The sequence below is a fragment of the Phalaenopsis equestris genome, unplaced genomic scaffold (genome assembly GCF_001263595.1).
Source record: "Phalaenopsis equestris unplaced genomic scaffold, ASM126359v1 Scaffold000282, whole genome shotgun sequence".
NCBI lineage: Eukaryota > Viridiplantae > Streptophyta > Magnoliopsida > Asparagales > Orchidaceae > Phalaenopsis > Phalaenopsis equestris.
In genome coordinates this window covers 76,262-99,684 of record NW_018164724.1, presented here as the reverse complement: position 1 = coordinate 99,684, position 23,423 = coordinate 76,262, and the positions used below count along the sequence as shown (strand labels likewise).

General features: G+C 34.9%; 1 protein-coding gene across 5 annotated transcripts in view; it reads left to right on the top strand.

Annotated features, from left to right (window-relative positions):
- Positions 1 to 23,423, top strand: part of LOC110024950 — a 55,824-nt gene that overhangs the window by 8,994 nt on the left and 23,407 nt on the right. For all 5 annotated transcript variants that reach the window (XM_020725151.1, XM_020725153.1, XM_020725154.1 and 2 more), the window contains exons 3-7: positions 329 to 381; positions 1,213 to 1,250; positions 2,959 to 3,049; positions 11,449 to 11,554; positions 11,644 to 11,714. In XM_020725151.1, the coding sequence (XP_020580810.1) occupies positions 329 to 381; positions 1,213 to 1,250; positions 2,959 to 3,049; positions 11,449 to 11,554; positions 11,644 to 11,714 (359 nt within the window). The remainder of the gene's footprint in view (positions 1 to 328; positions 382 to 1,212; positions 1,251 to 2,958; positions 3,050 to 11,448; positions 11,555 to 11,643; positions 11,715 to 23,423) is intronic.

The following is a 23,423-nucleotide window of genomic DNA, read 5'->3' as shown; positions in this document are numbered from 1 at the left end:
GGAAAGGAAGAAGGGGAAGGCAACCCCCCTCCCTTGAGCACTGGCTGGTTCTCCCCCGAGCCCCTTGTCAATAAATATAAAAAGGTAAAACTTACGTGCTATATATGTAAATACATAGGAATTGGGTGATATGCATGTGAGCACCCATTTTTCTTTCATTTCTTTCTTTTGGCCACCAGCACAACTTCTTAGATATTTTACTTGTTTAAAGATATAAACCGTCTTTTTTAGGGAATTAATGCATATATATATATCAAATTATAGGTCCTTAAGTACTTCTTGATCTAATTCAGCTAACTTTTATACTTTTGCTTTGATTTTTCTTCAGGTTAGTGATACGAAGACTCCAAAGGTGAACATACCAATTTCATCCGAACAAGGGTATACTGTTGGATGGATTTAATCTGCACTCTATTTATCCTTAATTATTTACTATGTTTCACATACTTAGTTCAGTATTGATGTAGGAGATACAGAAAAATTTAAAATGATTTAATTGCCAAGTTGTATTTCAAATTTCCAAAAGAATGGTTTGTGCCACCTTACCCATAGATGAAGATGTGTATTTCTCTTTCTAAAAGTCAAAATATTGGTAATTTTGATGTGATATGAAATATTTGTGGGATATAAATGTAAATAGTAAAGTTTAGGTGTTAGATATGTAATTACATAGAAATTAGGTGGTATGTATGTGAGTGCCCCATTGAATTGTTTCTTACATATTTCCTTAATTTCTATAAATAGAGATCAAGCTTGTAATCTGAAATAGAGTTTTTACTGAATGAAAATTAATTTGTAGTTTCAAAAATTCTCTCTAATACCCACAACCCCCGCTCTCTCTATTTCCTTGAAGTATTGTATTTTGCATTAACAGATCAAAAAGTTACAAAAGCAATGCATGTATGCACCTATTATGTACAGAGATGTGAACTATCATCTACAAGTATAGAAGCTTTATAATTTTATTTAACCTCTAAATGGGCTTTTTGGCTAAATGATACGCAGTGCAAATGAGATTTGTTTAGAATTTTTTCCAAGTAGCAGAAAACTAACTGGAACAATTAAATTGACATGTGGTACAATTCTAATTAACATGTTTGCTTGCCTTATTCCCGTTTAGTTTAGGATACCAACAGTACAAATTTAATCATAAATTGTTATTAGGTTTAATTTGAGGGATTTATATGTAATTTACTCACTTTTATTATTCAGCAAGCTAACTTCTGGAGCTCCAAGGACAAGAACAAAAAGTAAGCTGTATTCATCTCTATACATTTGCAATCATAATTTACATATATTTTTTTTTATGTAAATGTCTTTTTGTACTCAGGACATTATTTCTGTAGAAGCAGTACTCACGTGTTGCTTCTCTTATTTATGCCATGTTTGAAAACTTGAAAGTCTTTTTCATAATTTTTTTAAAATTTTTTTCTAAATCTCAATAGCCTTTATGATTGCTGTAAAATTTCTCCATTCTTTTGAGGTCTTAAAGCTGTCCGTAGAGAATGTTATTGATGTTTTAGAAACCATCTAAGTCCTTTTAGCATAAGAAACGTTTAGAATTAATTTGGTTGAAGTTTTTTTTATCTAGAAATAAAGAACTTAAGAAAAAGAGGAGGGGGAGCATTTAAATACGTACCACCCGATTCATTGTATTTACATATTTAACACCTTTACTTTACTTTTTACAGTAATACCAGCGAAATATTTTATATCACATAAAAAATACCACCATATTAACTTTTAAAAGGGGATTACACCTTTTGATGCTTACGTAAGGTGGCATGTATGTAAAAGTTTAAGTTTAGGTGTTATAGATATGTAAATACATAGGAGTTAAGTGGCATGTATTTATATCTTCCAAAAAAATAAGACAATACATTTTGTTCCCTCGATTTATAAGGAAATCACAGTTTGGCCGCCCTTGAGTTTTTTCAGTCATATCATGGTTTCCTAAATTGTATTTTTACACTTTGTGGTTCTTGCAATTAAAGACACCTCTAAAATTCGATAGGATAAGTAAAATTTAATGGTACTTTTGATGATATTTTATAAGACTGGGATGTTATATGAGAAAGTATAAAGATTTAGCTATTAGATATGTAAATACATAGGAATTTAGTAGTATGTATATAATTTCTCCTATTAAATAAAACCATATACTGGTTTAATATCACATAATTACCCAATAATCAGAACAGCACAATGAAATCGTCAAGAAAAATAGAAGAGAGATGCAATACGGTATTGTTACTGTGGTTCACTGTGCAGAACATAAAGAATAGAAACATAGCACTGCCTTCATCTCTGTTGAATTCAAGACATGAAAGGGAATAAAAAAATTGAGGCGATTATGGATTGCGAAAAAAAAAAAAAGAAGATTTGCATACATACCACTCAATTCCTATGTTTTTACGTATCTAACCTCAAAACTTCAAATTTTTCATACATGCCACCTCACCTATGCATAAAAAACTGTATGTCACTTTTAAAAAGTTAAAATGATGGTATTTCTGATGTGATATGAAAGATTTGTATAAATGTAAAATCGGGTGGTATGTATGTAAATGCCCCCCATCACCCACTAAAAAAAAATAAAGGAGCTACGATAGATTTGACAGAAGCACTGGTGTTTTAAAAGCAAGGTGGGAAAAGGAAGGCATTGGTGGAAGCCGGAGGAATGGGAGCAGGACAACGAGGCTGTGGCAGTGAGGCCAACAAGTAAGGTAAATACATAAAAGAAATTTTCCAAATTCCATATTGACAAAAACAGACATCCTTGCACGTCTTCAGGAAAATCACAAACACTTCTTTCAAAGATTATTACACTAGTAGTGGTGGTTTTTTAGGATTTGTGTAGTACTTGTTGCTATGTGTTATTTGCTTATGTTTCAGTGAAGAAAGTGAAACTACTCATTTACTATTTAAGCACTTCTTATAATATTTTTTTTATGTTAGATGAACAAGAATTAGCAGGGACTACCGGAGGAAAATTAAATATTCCTTCTTTAGACCGCCAGTTTTTGGAGAAGGTAGAATCCGTTAGAAGGTAATGTATCATTACTATCTTTTTCCACACACTAGCTTTTACGTACGCTTACCTTGCAAAAGCTAAAATTTATGCGTTGCCCTTTATTCTGTTGGTTTAAGTAGGATCACCAGACAGTTGGTCATCTATATTTTTTATGTCTACAGCTAAAGCATATACAAAGTTTGATGCCGTTTGCTTGTTTTTGCTGTTATGTTGTCAATCGTGTTAATGGTCATTCCATGCCTTTATTTTGAGTTATGGATTTGTTTGCATATTCTTAGAGGCTGTTTGGCTGCAAATAGGATTTTAGCTTTAGCAGGAATTAATAAATCCTGTAAATACTATTTCTATGGCAGACTTTCCGCGATGAATTTAAATTGGTTCTTCAAATGTGATTTAATTTTTCAGATCCCATATTTTACTATACTCTCTTGTAGCTTCCTCATATGATCTATAGTTTGTTTTCTCAATTGTTAGAACAATCTTAAGCATCGTCTTTGTTATCAAATATTGATGTCAATATTCTTCTTATTTTATTATTTGGCATCCTCATTATCTCTAAGATTCTATTAAAAAATGTCAACCAAAATACTGTAACATCCAACACCTCACTCATGAAATCTCATTAGGTAGCTCATCCAGAACTAAAGCTATATCTTGATGTATCTTTTTGCAAGCTAGCTTCACTTCATTTTTTTTTTGCGTCAATCTATAATATATTTCACTATATTTTTTTCTTTGCATTCCTTAAAATAATCTCTCTTACTTTCATTTTGTAGTTTTTAAAGTAATATTTTACTTTATTTTTATGCCTTTATCTTTAATTAATATATTATCATCTTCAATTTTAATGCATCTAACTTGATGAAAATCTCTAGTTTCATTCTCTCGTACTTGAGATATTATATGTATATATATATATACATATATACATATATATACATATATACATATATATACATATATATATATACTGTTAGGGTTTCCAATTGAGATTTCCGTCGCACTTGATTCTTCCGCTCGAAGAAGAGGGCCACGCAACTCGTTTCGTCGACTCTTGCTCCGGTATGCATCTGCGTCGGCATGCGTCTGTTGCGACTGCATCTTTCCTGTTTCGACGCTGCGTCTTTCCGTGCTTCTGCTCCCGACAATTTCGCTCCTTCTGTTTCGACGCATCATTTCTTCTGTTTGCGTCTGCGCCCGTGCTCTCCGGTTCGACAGCAACATCTTCATTTCGTTTATTTGTCAGGAACTCGCTGCAAGTGAACGCCGATACATCTCTTTGCTCTGATGACACTTCCTTCTTCTTTGGCTGAACCGACAAAGGTCTCTTTTGCTCATGTGGTCGATAACCCTCAGGTGGAGTCCGCAGTGGTCTTTCCCTGAAGCTGTAAGGATCGTCGCGATGATACAGATGATTGCCTTTTTGTTAAGAAGGGAAGTAAGAAAGGTGGAAAACAATAATCTTTTTCTCCGACTCAAAAATTTCTACCCTAACGAAAAAATTTAAGTTTGCTTTCATTGGAAAATTTCAGTGGGGGCACCCACCGATAGATTTGATAATTTTAAACTAGTAGACAAGTGGAAAGTGAGACTCATGGATGAGAGACATGGTTGATTCAACTATCAGTGGTTGAAAACTACACTCGAATTTTCTCTAAGAAATATCTTAATATCTCAGACAAATCAATGAAATTACTCAAGTGGTCTCGTGATTTCGACCCAAATCATGAAACTCCTACTGTATCGGTATGACTTAGTCTATCTGGTCTCAAGCTGTATTTTTTTCACCATCAGGTTCTCTACTCTGTTGAGGCCATCCTCGGAGACCATTTGAAGCTAGATCTGCCTACTTTCAACATAACCAGACTTTCTGTGGCCAGAATAATTGTGAAAAGAGATATTACTTTACTTAATGTTACTGAAGTCTGGTTGGGCACAACCCATAATGGATATTGACAACAAATCGTCATGGAACACAGACCCCCATATTGTACCCACTGGAAGATGTTTGAGCATATCCTTTATAAATGCCACAAGCTCCATCCTAATTTGAAATCTAAGGTTCAACTGAATAAGGATGGGTCTAACTCCACTGCTCTGTGCATTTTAGTCCCACTTGAGGAGGATACTACCAGACAGGTGTTTCTAACCCCTGTGGACCCCCCAATGACACTGCTGTTGCTGTTGCTGTTATTACGAGTGATGCGATGCTGATACCTTCAAACACCATAGAAAACAATATTGATGAAAAATTACCTATAAATGATAGTGTTCAGACTGATAATCAGGAGAACCTCGCAGCTTCTTCAAGAAGTATCCGGTGTAGAGACAACTCATACTTCACATATACTAGAACCTATTGTGGGTACTACGGTTGGTAATCCTTCTGCTTCAGCTTTACCATCTCATCAAACTGATTTTTCGGATGAGGAATGACAGGTTCACACTTCTAGGAGGAAGAAGATGAATGAAGATCTACTTGAGCCCAAGAGTTTTATAGATGATACTTTGGTTGCTTCGGGTAATGATGCGCATCTTACCAATCTGTTAGCTGGATCACTTCCGAGATCTAGAGCAAGAAACATGACTAGATTGAGATGACCCTCACTTTTGCAGTGCCCTGGTGGTTTTGGGCTTTTGTTGATTTTTATATGTACCCATTTTTAACTTTTTTGTGTTGTATGATGTGGGTTGGGTGTCTATTTTTGAGCGCACCCATAAAACCTATATGTATCCTTTCTCTTTAATATATTAGCCCTTGGGCTTTTTTCAAAAAATAAAATATATGTATACATATGAAAAATGGCGTCATCTTCTCCCACGCTCGGCTCTGCTAGGGTTTCACCTCATTGCGAACCCTAGCAACTGTTACGACAATTTATCGCATCTAATCCTTTCCTCTCCTAGCTGCGTCTGCTCCGACGTCTTCTTCTTCTCGCCGGGTCTTCTTTGTCGTCGCGATTTTGGAAAGTCAGTTTCACCTCAATCTTTCCTCGTCGCCGTCGTTTGGAAGGTGTGCCGCTCTCCTTCGTCGTCGTCGCCTCTCGTCTTTTTTCTTCGCCACAGTTTTTCTTTCCTTGCTGCAATCCTCGGGCTCGAGCTGAAAGTCCGCCCTCTGCTCGACTCGGTACGGGTTATAGTTTCCCTTTCGGATTTCGCTCTTCCATCCACTACAAATTCACTGCTCTTTAGCCGTGCCTCCCTCTTCTTTTGATGGCTTCAGACGGATCGTATCCTATTGCCCTTGCGGGTGTCCACGCCTCAGGTACTCCTAAATCGTGCTCTTTCACTCCTTCGTTTGAGTTCGTGAAGGACATAAAAAAGTGCTCTTCCATTTAAACTATGAAAATTATGGGGTCAGTTTGACTTCATCTTTTTCAAAACTAAATTTTTTTAACGTCCTTCCGAAGCGGGCAACGGGATTTCAATTCCGATGACCGACAGCTTCTTACGGGCAAACCCCACACCAAAAATAGTGCCGACATGCATATTGTTGGAGAATGAAAAATTGAACTTTTAGATGGAAGACACATTCTTATTCAACTTAATAATGAAGATGATTACACGTAATTATTTGTTAGAATGGTAATCTGGATTGATAACAGAGAAATAAAGATTTTGAAATGATCGATGGATTTTGATGCACAGATGGAACCATCAATCATTCCTGTTTGGATTTGCCTCCCTGGCCTGAAATTTCTTTACTTTACTCAAAAAATATTGTATTCTATTGCCCCAGCTTATGGTAAGCCACTCAAAACGAATATTTCTACTTTCAATCTTTCTCGCTCATCTGAAGCCAGAGTACTCGTTGAAAGAGACATTGCTTCAATCGCTTCTGAGGAAATTTAAATTTGGTTAGACACCTTGGTTAGACACACAATACCATGGATATTGACAAAATGTTGTGATTGAGTCTTTTCCTTCTTATTGTTCGAACTGTCGTATGTTCAGTTACTCCAGTTCTCAATATCACCATTTACACCCCCACCTCAGACCAAAGAAATAAAGTGCTCTGCCAGAGGCAGTGATTCCCTCTCCTCCTGATCTGCTCCAAGTTATTGATCATCAAAAGGATACTCCTAAAGATGCTACTAACATCGCATGCAATATGTCAACCATTCAACCTCTACACAATGTTGTAGTTTCTCCGTCTTTGGAACCTCCTTTCGTGGGGGCGAGGGAGACATTTCTGACTTCACTTGCCTTAGAACATATCACTGATGTTACAGGTGATAATATTTCTACTGTTTCTCTACCGCCTCATCTGGTTGAGCAAAGTGTTAATGTTACTCAGTCACATGGGATTTATGATATGCGCAGCCTACACCTGTCCTGCCACCTTTGGACCAATCCACTGATCAAATGAGTCAATCATCGAATGAGGAATGACAAATTTACATATCCAGGAGGAAGAAAAAGAATTGAGACCTATTTGAGCTCAGGAATCTGCTGGATGATACTTTGGTTACTTCGATTACTTCGGGTAATGGTACACACATCACCAATATGTTAACCCACTCCCTTCCGATAATTAGAGGCAGAGACAAGTCTAAATTGAGACGTCCTTAGCTTTTTGCGCGCGTTGGGCCTTGGTCACTTGTTTTTTGATATTATATGCATCTTTTCTTTTTTTGGGATTTTGTGTGTTGTATCGTGTAGGTTGGGTCTTCTTTTAGGCCCACTCATACAACTTATCTGTATCTTTTTCTCTTTAATATATTAGCCCTCGGGCTTTTTCTAAATACACACACACACACAAAAATACATGTATGTAGGCTCCTCCTTTCCTCGGGTTAATGGCGTCTTCTCTCGTGCTCGGCTCTGTTAGGGTTTCACTTCATGGCGAACCCTAGCTTCTGTTATGACGTCTTAACGCATCCTTACCCTCGATCCTTTTCTCTGGTCTGTCTCACTGCGTTTGCCTTGCATTCCTTTCGTGGTCGTCGCCGATTGGAAGGTCTCTTTCGCTCGCCGCAGTCCTTCGTCGTCGTCGTCGCAGTTTTTGTTTTCGTTCTTGCCGCAGGCTTTCGTCCCCGGTTGGAAGGTCTGGTTCTCTCGCAGTCCTTCTTCGTTATGAAGGACGTTCCTGGGCGTCGACTCCTCCTTTCCTCAGGCTCAACCGCCCCCTGCTCGACTTGGACGGGGGTACCGTTGATCCCCCTTTCAGCTTTTGCTATTCCGTTCACTATTATTTCGTTGTCCTATCGCCGCGCCTCCCTCTTTTGGTGATGGTTTCAGACAGATGGTATGTTGCTGCCCTTGCAGGTGTCCACGTTTCAAGTACTCCTACATCGCGCTCTTTCACTCCTTTTGAATTGGAGGAGGACATCAAGAAACATTGGCGGAGGACATCAAGAAACTTGGTAGGAAGAATGGAAAACCAACTATATTTTTTACGGAAGCTGAATGTAATCAACTAAATGTAATCAGTTTGCTTCCTCCTGTCGTCTGAATTTGGTTGGAAAATTTCTTTATGACCATCCCAAAATTGAGCTTATTCAGAAGGAATTTAAGCTTATGCACCTAGTTGAGGATTGGAAAATTGGACTTTTAGATGGAAGACATATCCTTATTCAACTTAATAATGAATAGGATTACACACGCTTGTTTGCTAGAAGATTAATCTGGATTGATAACAAAGCTATGAAGATTTTGAAATGATCGGTGGATTTTGATCCACAGACGGAGCCACCAATCATTCCGGTCTGGAATCGCCTTCCTGACCTTAAATTTCGTTATTTTACTCAAAAAGTGTTGTGCTCTATTGCTTTAGTTTATGGTAAGCCACTCAAAAACGGATATTCTTACTTTTAATCTTTCCCGTTCCTCTGAAGTCAGGGTTCTTGTTGAAAGCGACATCACTTTAATTGCTTCTGAGGAAATTTGGTTAGACACACAACACTATGGATATTGACAAAATGTTGTGATTGAGACTTTCTCTTTGTATTGCTCGAATTGTCGTATGTTCGACCACTTCAGTTCTTAATGTCACCATTTACATCTCCATCTCAGACCAAATAAGTAAAGTACTCGGCCAGAGACATTGATTCCCCCTCTTCCTGATCTTCTCCAAGTTATTGACACTATTGATCATCAGAAGGATACTCCTGAAGATGTTATTATCCTCGCAGGTAATATGTCAACATTTCAGCCTCCACACAATCATGATGTAGGTTCCCCGTCTATAGAACCTCCTTTCGTGGGGGCGGGGGAGACTTTTCAGACTTCACCTGCCCTAGAACCTATCATTGATATAACGGGTGCTTTGGCCTCATCAAGATTTCTATCCCTTTTGTAATTGTTATGGGCCTCTATAGTATTCATTTTTATTCACCATTTAAAAGCATCATTTTAATAACCCTTTCTGCGGGCTCGCTCCATGACCAAATCTCCTCATCAGTGTTAGACTCTTTTAAAATTTCTTCAACAATTCTTTTGAAGGAAGTAGCAATCTTTTCCCATGTGATTTGACTGAATTGAAGAATTTAATTCTATTTTAGCAACATTTCTCAAAATATTAATAATTTTCCTTTTCTCAAATTTCAGCCCCTATCCTTTGATTATAATTTTTTTTGATCGTTTTATTTAAACTCTTAAGATGCATATCCAATTATCCATAACTATTGCCCTAGATTGTGCGGTCAAGTTTTTTATTTGCATCATTTGTCAATCTTCGCAAGAAGATTATTTTCTTTTTCTAAATTGAAATAAATCTATTTGTGAATTAGTGACCCCAATTTTGTAAATAACCAACCACTTTTTCCGTTTTATTAAATCATTAGTATGAAAATACAATTTTGAATACAAGCTCTTTATCTTTTTTATAAAAAACAATATTATAGGGATAAAAACAAATAAATTAATGGTGAATTTTGACAGATGATATAAAATTTGGCCAATATAAAAAGAAATTATAAAAAGCTTGAAAACATGTATGGTTTAGCTCCTTTTTATTCCTTTTAGATTCTTTTTTGTTGGGCTTATGAATTATTATTATTTTTTTTTTGGGATAAAGTAGTTGAATAAATGCATAAATTCTCTTGGCTAGTAAAGAACTATGTGGGTAGGGTGGAGGAAGTGGTAATACTATATCATCTATTGAAGAAGTGTCTATGAAGTATATAAAACAATTTGAAGATGCCTAAAATACATTGATTTCGAGGCTTAGGTTCTAAATTGCCATACATTATATGCACTTGTTAGATATTTTGAAAGTGAACCAACAATTAATTAGGCGATCATGGTGGCACTAACGACACAAGCTTAATGTTTATATATATTTTGAGTAAGCTGTAATCATCTAAAATATGTTCTCTCTTGAGCTATTAAGACGTGAATTGGAGTAGAAATCATCACACTAAGTTGGAAAAGATCAAATTTTGGCTTTTGTGCATTAATAAAATTTGATGAAACATTGTCATATTCTTAGCATCATTCTCAAGCTCAAACGCTTCATAAAACATGGGCTCTTGCTTAACGTGTGATATAATATTGGAATCAAGATCAAGCATAGGTACTAGTAATTCATAATTGTCCTCAAGATCTAAATCATACGAAAGGAAAGAGATCTGTCATCATAAATATTTTTATAAAGACTATCACTAGAAAGCTCTAATTAGAAGTTTTATCATCATAATAATTGTTGTCGTGGAAAGAAGGATAATGAAGTTATTGATCATTTTATTGAATTAGAAAAAAAATTGTATTTTATGAGATGTGAAAAGCATTTGACTCTCTTGAGTAAAAAAAAATTTGTTGTTTTACATCGCCTTCTTATACTCCTAGGTCTAGTCGTGAAGTATCACTAAACAATCAGCTAAGAACTAGTCTAAAATTCAAGGGAGGAGGAGCAACAATCATCAATCATTAACTCTAAATGGGGGTACATGTGCTTTTTGTGGGAATAATATGGCATAGATAATATTTAATAGGTCTGCCCCTTATTCCAACTAAACTAAATTATTTTGTCTACTGAAGTCTGATTGATCACACTAATTTATGTGCAGCGTACCTCCATGATATTCCAGAGGGGGAAAAAGGGGGCATTTATATACATACCACCCAATTTATATGCATTTATATATCCAACACCAAAACTTTGTTTTTTACATTTAGACCTCCCAAATCTAATCATATAACATTGAAAATACCACTATTTTAACTCTAAAAAAATGAAATACACCCTTTCGAGCAATAGGTGAGTTGGCATGTATGTAGAAATGTAAGTTTAGGTGTTAGATATGTAAATGCATAAGAATTGAGTGGCATGCATGTACTCCTCCAAAAAATAATTTTGCAGCCAACTAACCATTAATGTACCATTAATGTACCTTAGCTTTGATAAGATTCATAATCTTTCCACTTTATTTATTTGTCTAATATGTTGTTTTTTTCTCTTCTTGCATATTTAGGTCAGCATACGAGCAAAAGAAAGCTGAGGGAGAGAGAATTTTTCAGCCTATTGATTATGATGCTCCAATTGAATCTGAACAATCCAAAATTGGACTGGCTACTAAGGTAGCATATCTTGACTTCTGCTTTTCTACATGCAAAATTTTTTCAAAGGTGGAAATTGATTGATTGATTGGGATTTGATTGCAAAATAGATTGGTGTTGGAGTTGCTGTTGTTGTTTTCGGTGTGGTTTTTGCTTTTGGAGATTCCTTTCCATCTGGAAGGTAAATTTGATGTATTTTAGTATGATTTTATTTTTTATGTTTAAAAATGTATTTACTTCATTTAGAATGTGTTTTGTTGATGCCTTTATATACTGAAAATTCTATTAGTCACAGATTTATGAACTGTTAAGCTTCTCAAACTGTTTAATATTCGGGGCATTTACCAAGTACCATCCTATTCTTATGTATTTGCATATCTAACACCTAAATTTTACTTTTTACATCTATACCATCCAAATCTTTTATATCACATAAAAAATACAACTATTTGGACTTTTAAAAAGTAAAATACAACTTTTCATGTATAGGTAAGGTGGCATATATGCAAAAATTAAAGTTTGGGCGTTAGATATGTAAAAACATATGAATTGAGCGGTATGCCTTAAAATCTTCCTTAATATTATCCATTCCTTAATTCACTTATGAGTGCTCGATTATTTCATTTTATAGCTTGATTTTATAATATTATTGTAGTTTTTATATGTAGCCATATTTTTAATTGGGATTTACATGCATACCTAATAATTTTTATATATTTATGTATCTAACATTTAGTCCTTATTATTTAATTATATAACACCTTAATCTTTAAATGTTTCAAAAATATCACTAGCATTATTTTTTTTTTTTTGAAGTGAAATGCACATTTTCTTTCTATGTTTATATGTGATTGAAACATTATAATGCTAAATAAGTAAATATTAAAATTTAAGCATTAGATATATATATATATATATGTCAGAATTTTCTGGTATGTTATCACGACTCGGCAGAGGCCTTATAATGAACTAAGTCCGAAACTGTGGTAGGACGATATTAACTTATCATTTTCTTTCCACATTTTTTCAGAAACTTTCAATATATAAAAAAAATACTAATAACCCATAAATACATATAAAAAAATTTAAATAATTCAACAATAACAAAATATCTGCAAATAAAATATCTAATCAACGCAACAATATATTATTATCCAAAAGAAAGTAATGTAAAAAGAAATTACAAACATATCATAACATAGTATCTATCAGCTGTAAGTCCTTCTATAAACTAAGCTCTATTGCCAGACATATCAACCTATAACTTTTTTTTTTCCTGAAAGTAATTATTAATTTCAATAGTATGTTTGACTTATTGAGCAACTATAATCTTAGTGTACATTAAATTATTATGCCAATGCATGCATGAATAACTAAAAGAAAATGCAGTTCATTATTTTATAAAACTTTAAACTTTCTCTTTAAATTTATTCATTCTTGTGTGAATTTAAATATTTACCTTTTTAACTTCCTTAAAAGTGATAACAAGATTACCTTCATATCCGCCACTATTAAAATTTGCACCCGAATATACACTTTTACCATTTTCTTTATCGTGCACGTGTACATCGCGTCATGTGACAGTACCATCTGGAGGTAATCTTGTATGACTTAAAATCTTTACCTTTGATTTCATATCAATTTAAAATTTTTTAAAATATATTTTTATATGTCAGTTATTTTCCTCCTATTTATGAGACATTTTTCAACTTTTCAAAATGCAAGCATGTGTTAATTATTTATTTTTAAACCATTTAATAAAACAATTATTTTTTTAATAAAAAATTAATTTAATGCATAATAAACAAATAATTACTCACCTTACTTTGCTTATTTGTCACATCGATGCCTTAGCTCCTGATTTCTTAAGTTCAAATGTTCTTCAACCTAAATTGTTGTTAGGCATTAACATTTTTATTAAATGTTTTTTCTAAATTAAGTAAATTAAACTTTAATTTTTAATTAAAACATACCATATCTTTTAAAATGATTTACTTCTCGATCTTCTAAACTGAATCTCCTTTCCTCAATTACGTTTTGATTTCAAACACATCTATTATTAACAACTAAAGAGTAAACTTAAATATATGTATAAGATTCGCTAATTAAAATAGTATAACCCAAACTTACCTTACCAGTATTTGCTTGAATCATGGTCATTCCCCCACAATCTTCCGCTACAATGCCTATTTTGAATTAACAAACTTTAAATGTTAAAATTATAATTTTTTTAATTAATTAAATTTATACATTTAAAACTTAAATATTTGGATAACGCGCCTTATTTTTTGTGAAAATCTCTAACACGCACACAGTGGCTTGCTTGCTTGGGCTCCCCCTTCCCTGCTCCCCGCATGCGATATTGTGCGGCATATCCCGTATTTCCCTCTTCTGGTTCGCATGGCTCGACGCAGACAACACCTGTGGTCTTCTTTTTCCTTCTCTTCCTCTGCACGTGAGCACAACGACACTTCCTACGCTTCCTTCTTCTTCCTTTGCGTGCACAACACCAATTCATTTGACTTCCTTCAACACGCTCGAACTTCCTCCTCTTTTGACTAGGGCTTGACGTCGAAATAAGTAGGAGAGATATACAACAACTTCACTTAATCTCCCTCCTCTCCTCTCTTTCACTATCACTGCCTACTTCTCCTTCCCTTATCCACGACTTGTCATGTCTTATTTTTTTCAATTATGTCATGTCCCTGTATTCGTGCTTCATAGATTTCAACACTTCCCCTTCATTCGAACTAGAGAGTGAGAGGAAGGAGGTAACAATAAGGAGAGGAGGGAGATTAAGAGAAGTAATCATATATCTCTCCTACACGTTTCAATGTCGAGCCATAGTCATAGGAGGAGAAAGTTTGTGTGCGTGGAAGGAAGTCGAGTGACTTGGCTTTGTGCTTGTGCAGAGGAAGAGGAAAGAGGAAGAAGGAAAACTATGAAGCGTTGTTATGCTGGCGTGCAAAGGAAGATTGGTTGTGTGCAGAGGAAGAGGAGTAAGAAGATGACCGCGGGTGTTGTCTGCATCGAGCCATGCGAAGGAGAAGAGAGAAGAGATGGGATCTACGACATTGTGTCTTGTGCGAGAAGAAGAGAAGGGGAAGCTGATGCCAGCAAACCACAGTGCGCGTGTTAGGGATTTTGATCAAAGCTATGGTTTGTTATTCAAATCTCTAAGTTTTAGCTGTATAAATTTATTTAATTAAATAAATTATAATTTTAACATTTAAAGTTTTTGAATTTAACAGTGCTTGTGTGAAGCACGCTAATGACCTCAGGGATTTCCTACGCCGCCGCCCTCATCGGTGATAACCCCGTCAAACCCTCCTATGCTATAGTGGTTCACAAATGTAGCTCCCTTTTTTCACCTCGCAGATAGTCCGATATTCCCATAGATGTACCATGATTCTGTTGCAGGACATGGAGATTGCGATCTCATCAAGAAAATAGAGAAAAATGCGGGCAAACCAATAATATTCTTTTATGATACTGAAATTTCAACTCATGCGGGAAAATACAAATTTACACTAGTTGGAAAGTTTCAATTAGATTGCCCAAAGATGGAAATTATTGGGAAGATTTTGAAGACTTCGAACTAGTTGGGGCTTGGCAGGTGGGTCATTTTGACGGAAGACATATTATGATCAGCTGAATATAGAAGAAGATTACACAAGGATTTTCTCAAATAAATTCATCACAATAGAGGGGAAACATATGAAATTGCTCAAATGGATCCCTAATTTTGATCCCAATCAAGAACTCTCAATTGCGCTTATCTGGTTCTCATTACCTGAACTCAAATTTTCATTTATCAAACCTCATTTCCTTGACATACCTATCTTATATGCAATTGGGACTATCATTGGAAAATCTTTACAGGTAGACTTACCTACAGTTCACAGTTCACTTCTCAAGACCCTCTACTGCAAGAATTTTGATTGAAAGAGATATTACACTAATAAATGTAGAAGAAGTTTGGCTTGGTTCTGCTCACAATGGTTTTTGACAACATTATGGAACAAAAACCTTATTACTGTAAGCACTGCAAGATGTTTGGACACCCGCAGAACCCTCAATTGCGCCTATTTGGTTCCCATTACTTGAACTCAAACTTTATTTATTTGACATATCTATCTTATATGCAATTGGGACTATCATTGGAAAATCTTTACAAGTAGACTTACCCACAGTTCACTTCTCAAGGCCCTCTACTGCAAGAATTTTGATTGAAAGAGATATTACACTAACAAATGTAGAAGAAGCCTGGCTTGGTTCTGCTCACAATGATTTTTGGCAAAAAATCATTATGGAACAAAAACCTTATTACTGTAAGCACTGCAAGATGTTTGGACACCCGCAGGAGAAATATTTCAGATTGCACCCACAGTTGAGAACCAATAGTCAAAAGCAAGAACATGCTGTTAGTGCACCTCACGTGTCTGAATGCGTTCCCAACAAACCTGATGACAGCCAACCTGAGGAGGGAATCACCACAAGACAGTTGGTGTTTGCCCCTGGGAACCCTTCTCCCAATCACTTCTCCCGACCATACTACAACTGATAATGTTTAGACCGAAAATCAGGATAGCCCCGTAGCTCCGATTCAGGAAGCATCAGGTGCAGAGGTGACAATCACACTTCATATGCACTAGAGCCTATTACTGTAGCAACGACTGCATTTCCTTCTACTGCGGTTCTAATATCTAATCAAACCGATGATCAAATGAGCCAGTCTTCTGATAAAGAATGACAGGTTTACACTTCTCGACGGAAGAAAAATGCTGGGGGCACACTCCAACTTGAAAACTTAATGGATGATACTTTGGTTACTCCGGACAATGACACGACATTTCAAAGTTTGTTATCTGGCTCCGCCTCTAAAACTAGAAGAAAAGACAGGACTAAACTGGCTCGTCCCTAGCTACTTGTTTTCTGCAAATTTTAATTTTTTGAGTCTACCTGTATCTTTTAGTTGGGATATTACTGTATTTGGTATCATATGGGTATGGTGCTTCTATTGGCCCCTCTCATAAAACTTTCATGTATCTTCACTATTTAAATAAAATCAGTATATATATATATATATATATATATATCTATACATAGGTTTATACTTTCGTTGTTAATAGATGTATTTGAAATCAGGATATATTTGAGGAAAATATATTTAATTTTGAAGATCAAGAAGTAAATCATTTTAAAAGGTAAGGTTTGTTTTAATTAAAAATTAGTTTAATTTACTTAATTTAGAAATAATATTTAATAAAAATGTTAATGTTTAACAATAATTTAGGTTGATGAACATTTTAACATAGAAGACCAGAAGTTAAGAAATCATTGTGACAAGCAAGCAAAGGTGAGTAATTATTTATTCTATGCATTAAATTAATTTTTATTAAATGAATAATTATTTTATTAAATGGTTTAAAAATAAATATTTTACACATGTATTGCTTTTTGAAAGCTTGAAATATGTTTCATAAATGACAGAAAAATAATTGACATATGAAAGTATATTTTAGAAGATTTCAAATTGATATGAAATGAAATGTAAAGATTTAAGTCATATAAGATTATCTCCATATCATACTAACAGAGGATGCGGTGTATCTGTGTACGATAAAAGAAATGATAAAAAATGTATCTTCAGGTGCAAATTTTTCAAGAAACATTCGGTTATATTTTTGAGGATACCTTTGTGTATGAATGTAATCTTAATATGACTCTTAAAGAGGTTTAAAAGAGTATATACTTAAATTGAAGTGAGAAGGGATAAATTTAAAGTGAAAGTTTAAAGTTTTTAAAATAATGAACTGGATTTTCTTTTGATTATTTATATAATATTTGCATATGAATTTAATGCATATTATGATTATAATTGCTCACTAAGTCTTAATGTTGAAATTAATGTTTACTTTCAGGAAAAGAAAAACTGTAGGTTGATATGTCTGACATGAGAGATTTAGTTTATAGAAGGAGGATTATAACTGATATGTATCATGTTATGATGTGTTTGTAGTCTTTTTTTGCACTTTTTTCCTTTGAATTGTGATATACTGTTGTGTATATTTAGTTGTTTTACTTGTAGATATTTCTATTATTGTTGGATGATTTAAATTTTTTTATGTGTATTAATGGATTATTGGTGACTCTTTTTTATATTATAAGTTTTTGAAAAATATGTGGAAATAAAATGAAATGTTAGTATTGTCTGACCACAGTTCATGACTTAGTTAATTCTAAGCTATCAGGCAGTGTTGTGACAAATGTAAATTGATCTTCTTGTTTTTAATAATCTGTTTACTAGTACTGATTAATGAAAATCATCATTTAGCTTTAATGTAAATTGTAAGAAGCAGCAAAAATCAGTGTATGGATGTTGTAATAGTTGAATTCCGGCTTGGGAAATTTTAATATAATAAACTTTTAACAATTTACATTTTTTTAGTTGCTGTATTTCCAAGCTGTATGTTAAATCCATGCAAATTGTTATTAATTCTTATGTATGTTTTAATGCAATCTTATCACATATGAGTATTGACATTTTGATAATAGATAGTGAAAAGATTCCAGACATCTATTTTTTAGATTTTTGCCCCTCATAAAGCTGCTTTTACTCCTTTGGTTGGGAATTGTCAATAAAAACTAGATAAAAATTGGTTCCCTATGGGAGTTGAGCTGTCTCCAACTCCAGTGATTTGCTTCGAGACAACTCATATATTTTTGAACTGGATATAAATGATCCAAAACAGTACACAAACAATTTATATGACAATATTCTGAAAAATGCATTCATTTTTTAATTACAAATATACAACTACACTGTAAACAATCTAAAAAGCAAGGAAAACCAACTTAAAACGTCACATCTTCTAATACAGGTTTGATATGTGAAATAAAGTATTAAATTTTGGTGGATATTATACTTGTTGATCCATTGTTGATCCTTTTTTCTTCAAAAAAGCTCTCACTCAGCTTTTTTTTACAAGATAATTCAAACCGCATATCGTGTTACTTAGAAGTTTTTGCAAATTGGGAAAAATTCAATCAATAAATATAAGTACAACATAATGAAAAAAGGAAGATTTGCATACATACCACTCAGTTCTTATATATATATATATATATATATATATATATATATTGCACCTAAACTTCAATTTTTACTTACATGTCATATTATCTATGCATGAAAAGGTGTATTTCACTTTTTTAAATTTCATATTTTAGTATTTTTGATGTGATATGAAAAGATTTGAGTGGTATTAATGTAAAATGTAAAATTTTGATGCTATATATTTAAGTCGTAGGAATTGGGTGGTATGTATGTTTGTAAATGCCCCCTGAAAGAGTTACAAGTATCTGGCAATCATTGTTAGATTTTCTCGGATTAACATTTCCGAGAAATCTGCTGATTCAGCTAGATTATTTATCAAAATGTACAGCGGTTTTCTCTCTTTGGTGATCTAGTATATCACTAAACTAGTTACCTTATCGGAGTGCTATTTTGGAGCTTAACCCTAAATTCATAGAAGAAGAACTATTTGATTGAAATTCTCAGCAAGTGGTTAAACTAATCAGCTTGTGAATGATACTTGATATATTAAAAAAATGTTTCTTGATAGTTTTTTTTTTTTCAGAATAATTGGCCCAAATGTCCTGGGTTAATGTTGAACAGAAATATGATTCACATAATTTGAAATAGATTAAAAATGTTTGGAAAATTTTAAAAAACTTGATTTGATTGGCTTGAACATTTGCACCTAATCCTCGTCTTTCCTTTCACATTTGAGTTAGGAAAGTGAACATAATTTATAGTCTAGTATTCATACCTTTCAATTCATAGTATTCTCTTGCATTCTGGTATCTAAGGGGCTTGTTTGGGATCATATTTATTTTGGTTCTTTCCTTTGTTTTTGGTACATATTTGTTTAATGTGTTTTTAATAGATTTTTATTTTGTTTCTAAAATATAATAAAAGTATTCTTAAAAACATTCGAAATAATTTTTAGATGTTTTGACTGTTTTTGAAAAACAAACATATCTTAAGTTGCTATTTTGGATCAATTTTGGTTTTATTTATTATTATTATTTTTTATTTTGTTTTGTTTATGTTTTTACTTAAAACGAAACATGTTTGGTATGTTATAATATGATTAGTTATTTCTAAAATAAGTTAATTTATTTTCGAAAAAAAGGCATGCATGAAAGAAAAATGAACTAAACAAACATATTTTTAAAATAAAAAATTAAAATAAAAATGAAAAAAAAGATCCCAAACAAGAATCAAATACGCCAAATAAGTTTTTTTTTAAAATCAAAACATAAACAAATCAAAAAAAAAAAAAAGCAAAAAATTAAAAATTAAAAGCAAAAGTGATCCCAAACGGACTCTAAGAAAATCGGCTCTGTACGACTATATGCGGATTGGACAAAAGCTCTTTTCAAAAACTGGTTATGATTATGATTGTTTGAGGTGATGAGACAAAGTTGAAAAACTATTGTTTTTAGAAATTAGTTTTACAGTATAAGGAAAAAAAATAAAAGAAAAAACCAAGTTGTTAATTAGCTTATGTGCCTGTAATAATCTAAAAAAATACTCTAGAAGGTACAATTCTTATGCTTGTATAATTCTGTTCTTAATGTGGAGTTTGGCGGCATTGTATTTGGTTTTCTATCTTACGATAGAATATAAAGCTATGTGGTACCAGAGTTAACCCAAACTACGATGCAAGACATAAATTTATTAATAACTTAAAAGACGGTTACAACAGTGACTCAAAAGAAAGGAAAAACACTACGCAAACCAAATTACGGAGAATTCTTTGTTGTAGGTTGAGTACTTCCTCCTGGACTCATTGAGTTTCTCGCTAAAAAAGGCGATGTGGTGATCGCATTGGCTCAGTACGATCCCGATTCCGACGCCAAATGCATCATATTCTACTTTGAAGAGTTTTGTGAAATCTGGCAAGACTAGAACTGGTGCTTGAGTTACTTTCTCTTTGAGTGTGTCGAAGCTAGACTGTGCGGTGCTCGACCAAGTGAACTCTTTGCTTTTTAACAACTTGGTGAGGGGAGCGGTAACGGTGCTGAAATTGTTAATGAATCGATGGTAGAAGGATGCTAGCTCCCAAAATTGTCTTAGTTCGGGCAATGTTTGCGGTGTGGTCCAGCATATAATGACTTTGATTTTTGCAGGATCCGTTTTAATGACCACGCTGGATAGGATGTACCCAAACAACATACTTGATTTTTCATGAAAGTGTATTTCTTTGGATGGGAGTATAAATTTTCGTGTCGGAGTACTTCGAATACTGATGTTCAGTGTTGTATATGTTTCTCCTCTCAATGACTATATACTAGTATATCGTCAAAGTTGACTACAATGAACTTTCCGATGAAGTTGCAGAATATCTGATTCATTAATCTCATGAAGGTGCTCGTTGCATTGGAAAGGCCAAAGGGCAAAATTGTCCACTCGTATAGCCCATCTTGTGCTTGAAAGCGGTCTTCCATTCATCGCCTGGTTTCATCTGGATTTGGTGGTATCTGTTGCATAAGTCAATCGTTGAGAACAGGTGGCTCTGTGTAACTGGTCCAGGAGATCGTCTAGTTGAGGTATTGGGAATCGGTATTCGATTGTGATTTTGTTGATGGCTCTGTTGTTGATACACATCGTCCATGTTTCTTCTTTCTTGGGTACCATTAGGGCGGGCAAGACGAACTTGTACTTTCTTTAACTAGCCCTCTGGTGATGAGGTCTTGCATTTTCCGTTGTAGTTCCTCGTATTCTGTTGGTCTTAGCCTGTACGCAGGTCAATTTGGTAGGATGGATCCCGATACAAGGTATATAGCATGTTGGATGACCTGCAGTGGTGGTAGTCCCTCTGGCAGACTGTCGGTCATGATGTCCTGAAACAAGGTGTATAGCGATTGTCTATCATGATGTCCTGGAACAAGGTCTATAGCATGTTGGTTGACCTGCAGTGGTGGTAGTCCCTCTGGCAGACTGTCAGTCATGATGTCCTGGAAGTTTTGTAGAAGTGGTGTTCAAATATGAAGTTTTCTTCTTTGTATCCCTCGAGTGGAATTAGGGATAGTGTTATTGGTGCATCTTGAACTGACTGCATGAATGTGGCCCTTGGAATAACTGTCTCCCTTGGTGCCATTGATTCCTCGTGCGTCTTTACTTGGTAGTAATATAATGTGTTTGCCATCTTTCTTGAACAAGTATGTGTTTTTAAATCCCACATGTTGAGCTTTGCAGCCATATTTCTGAAGTTGTCCCAGTAAAACATGACATACATCCATGGGAATGACATCACACCATAATTGTTCCTTTAATTGGTTGCCTGTCGAGAACTCAACAAGGCATTGTTGATCCACGTGAATTTCATTCCCTTTTTTAAGCTAGGTGAGGGAAAAGGGTTAGGGATGTTTTTTCGTGGTTATTCTATCTTTGCCACCATCAGGGTTGATACAACATTTTCACAATTGCCATTGTCGATTATCAAGCTGCAAACATTACTTTTAACTGTACACTTTATGCGGAAGATGTTGTTGTAGCCATGGCTGATCTCGTGCTGATTCTGATTGTAAGTCTTGTCGTATGACTACTAAATCACCTTCATTATCTGGAGCTGAAGTGCTTCATCTGTGTCTTCTTCTGGTTCCTCTTCCTCGCTTTCCTTCATGACACCTTGGTTTGTAAAAGAGACAATTTGGCTTGTGGGACAGCTAGAGGCGATGTGCTCGAAACCATGAAATCTTAAACATTTTTGGCTGGCATTGGCCCCGAAGAGCTACCTTTTTTGGGTTTGTTGTTGCTTAGATTAGTTTTTGTTCCTGACGTGCCTTGGTCAGTCGGTGTAGTTGCTGGGTTGGCTTGTATGAGGATTGCTGCCGGAAGGAAAACTGTGATCTGACCTGCTTTGTTGCCTTTCAAATTTCAGGGCTAAGGTTTGGACATCACTTAGCGAAAAATAGGGTTGTTGTTGAACTGCATTGTTAATTGCGGGTTTCAGGCCTCCGAGGTAGCGGATAATGGTATGCTCCTCTTGTTCGACCAAGTCATACTTTATTTTTAACCGATCGGATTTGGCTGTGAATTCCTCTACAACTCTCTTTACTGTAGGTTATGGAGCTTCATGAACATATCTTCGGGGTAGTGTTGTGGCAGGTATTTCCGCAACAATGCTTTCTTCATTTTGTCCCACTTTGTGATTTTGTCGCTGCCATTCCTCGTTCGTTGACGTGCAGTTTGTCCCACCATAATGAGGCGTGCTTTTTTCAGTTAATTGCTGCTAGCTTTACCTGCTTATCTTCAGGTATCTCATTGTATTCAAAAGTTCGCTCGACCACGCGCAGCTAGTCAAGGAATTCATCTGGATCTATACCACCATCAAATTCGAGGAGATCTATTTTAATTTCGAAGTCGCGGTGGTTTTGGGGGTTCTTCTCGTGGTCTCGCCTGGTATTGGATGCAAAAACAAAGTGGACGGTATTCTTTATTGCTCCCATCTTTCCGGTGGAACGATTGAGATCGTCGTCTCTGTCTTCATGTCGACTTTATTGGTCACGATTTGAGGGTAATCTGGCCTTAGGTTCCTTCATATAGTTCTGCCAATTGTTGTTTGCAGACAATAGGCTTCACATTGTAGTGCCTCATGAGTGGGGTGCGGTGTGTTCCTCCTGGGGGGCTAGCTGTTGGTTTGGGGAGGAAGAGTTAAGGAGTTTAGATGTAAAAAACGGGTCAACAAAGGAGATGATTAAGAGATAGTGAGCGAGGGGAGGGGAGGGGGAATCAAGGAGGAGGAGAAGGGAAAAGAAAAGAGTGGGGGAGAAAGAAAGAAAAATCTTATTTGGGGGGGGGGGGGGAGGCCAGAGA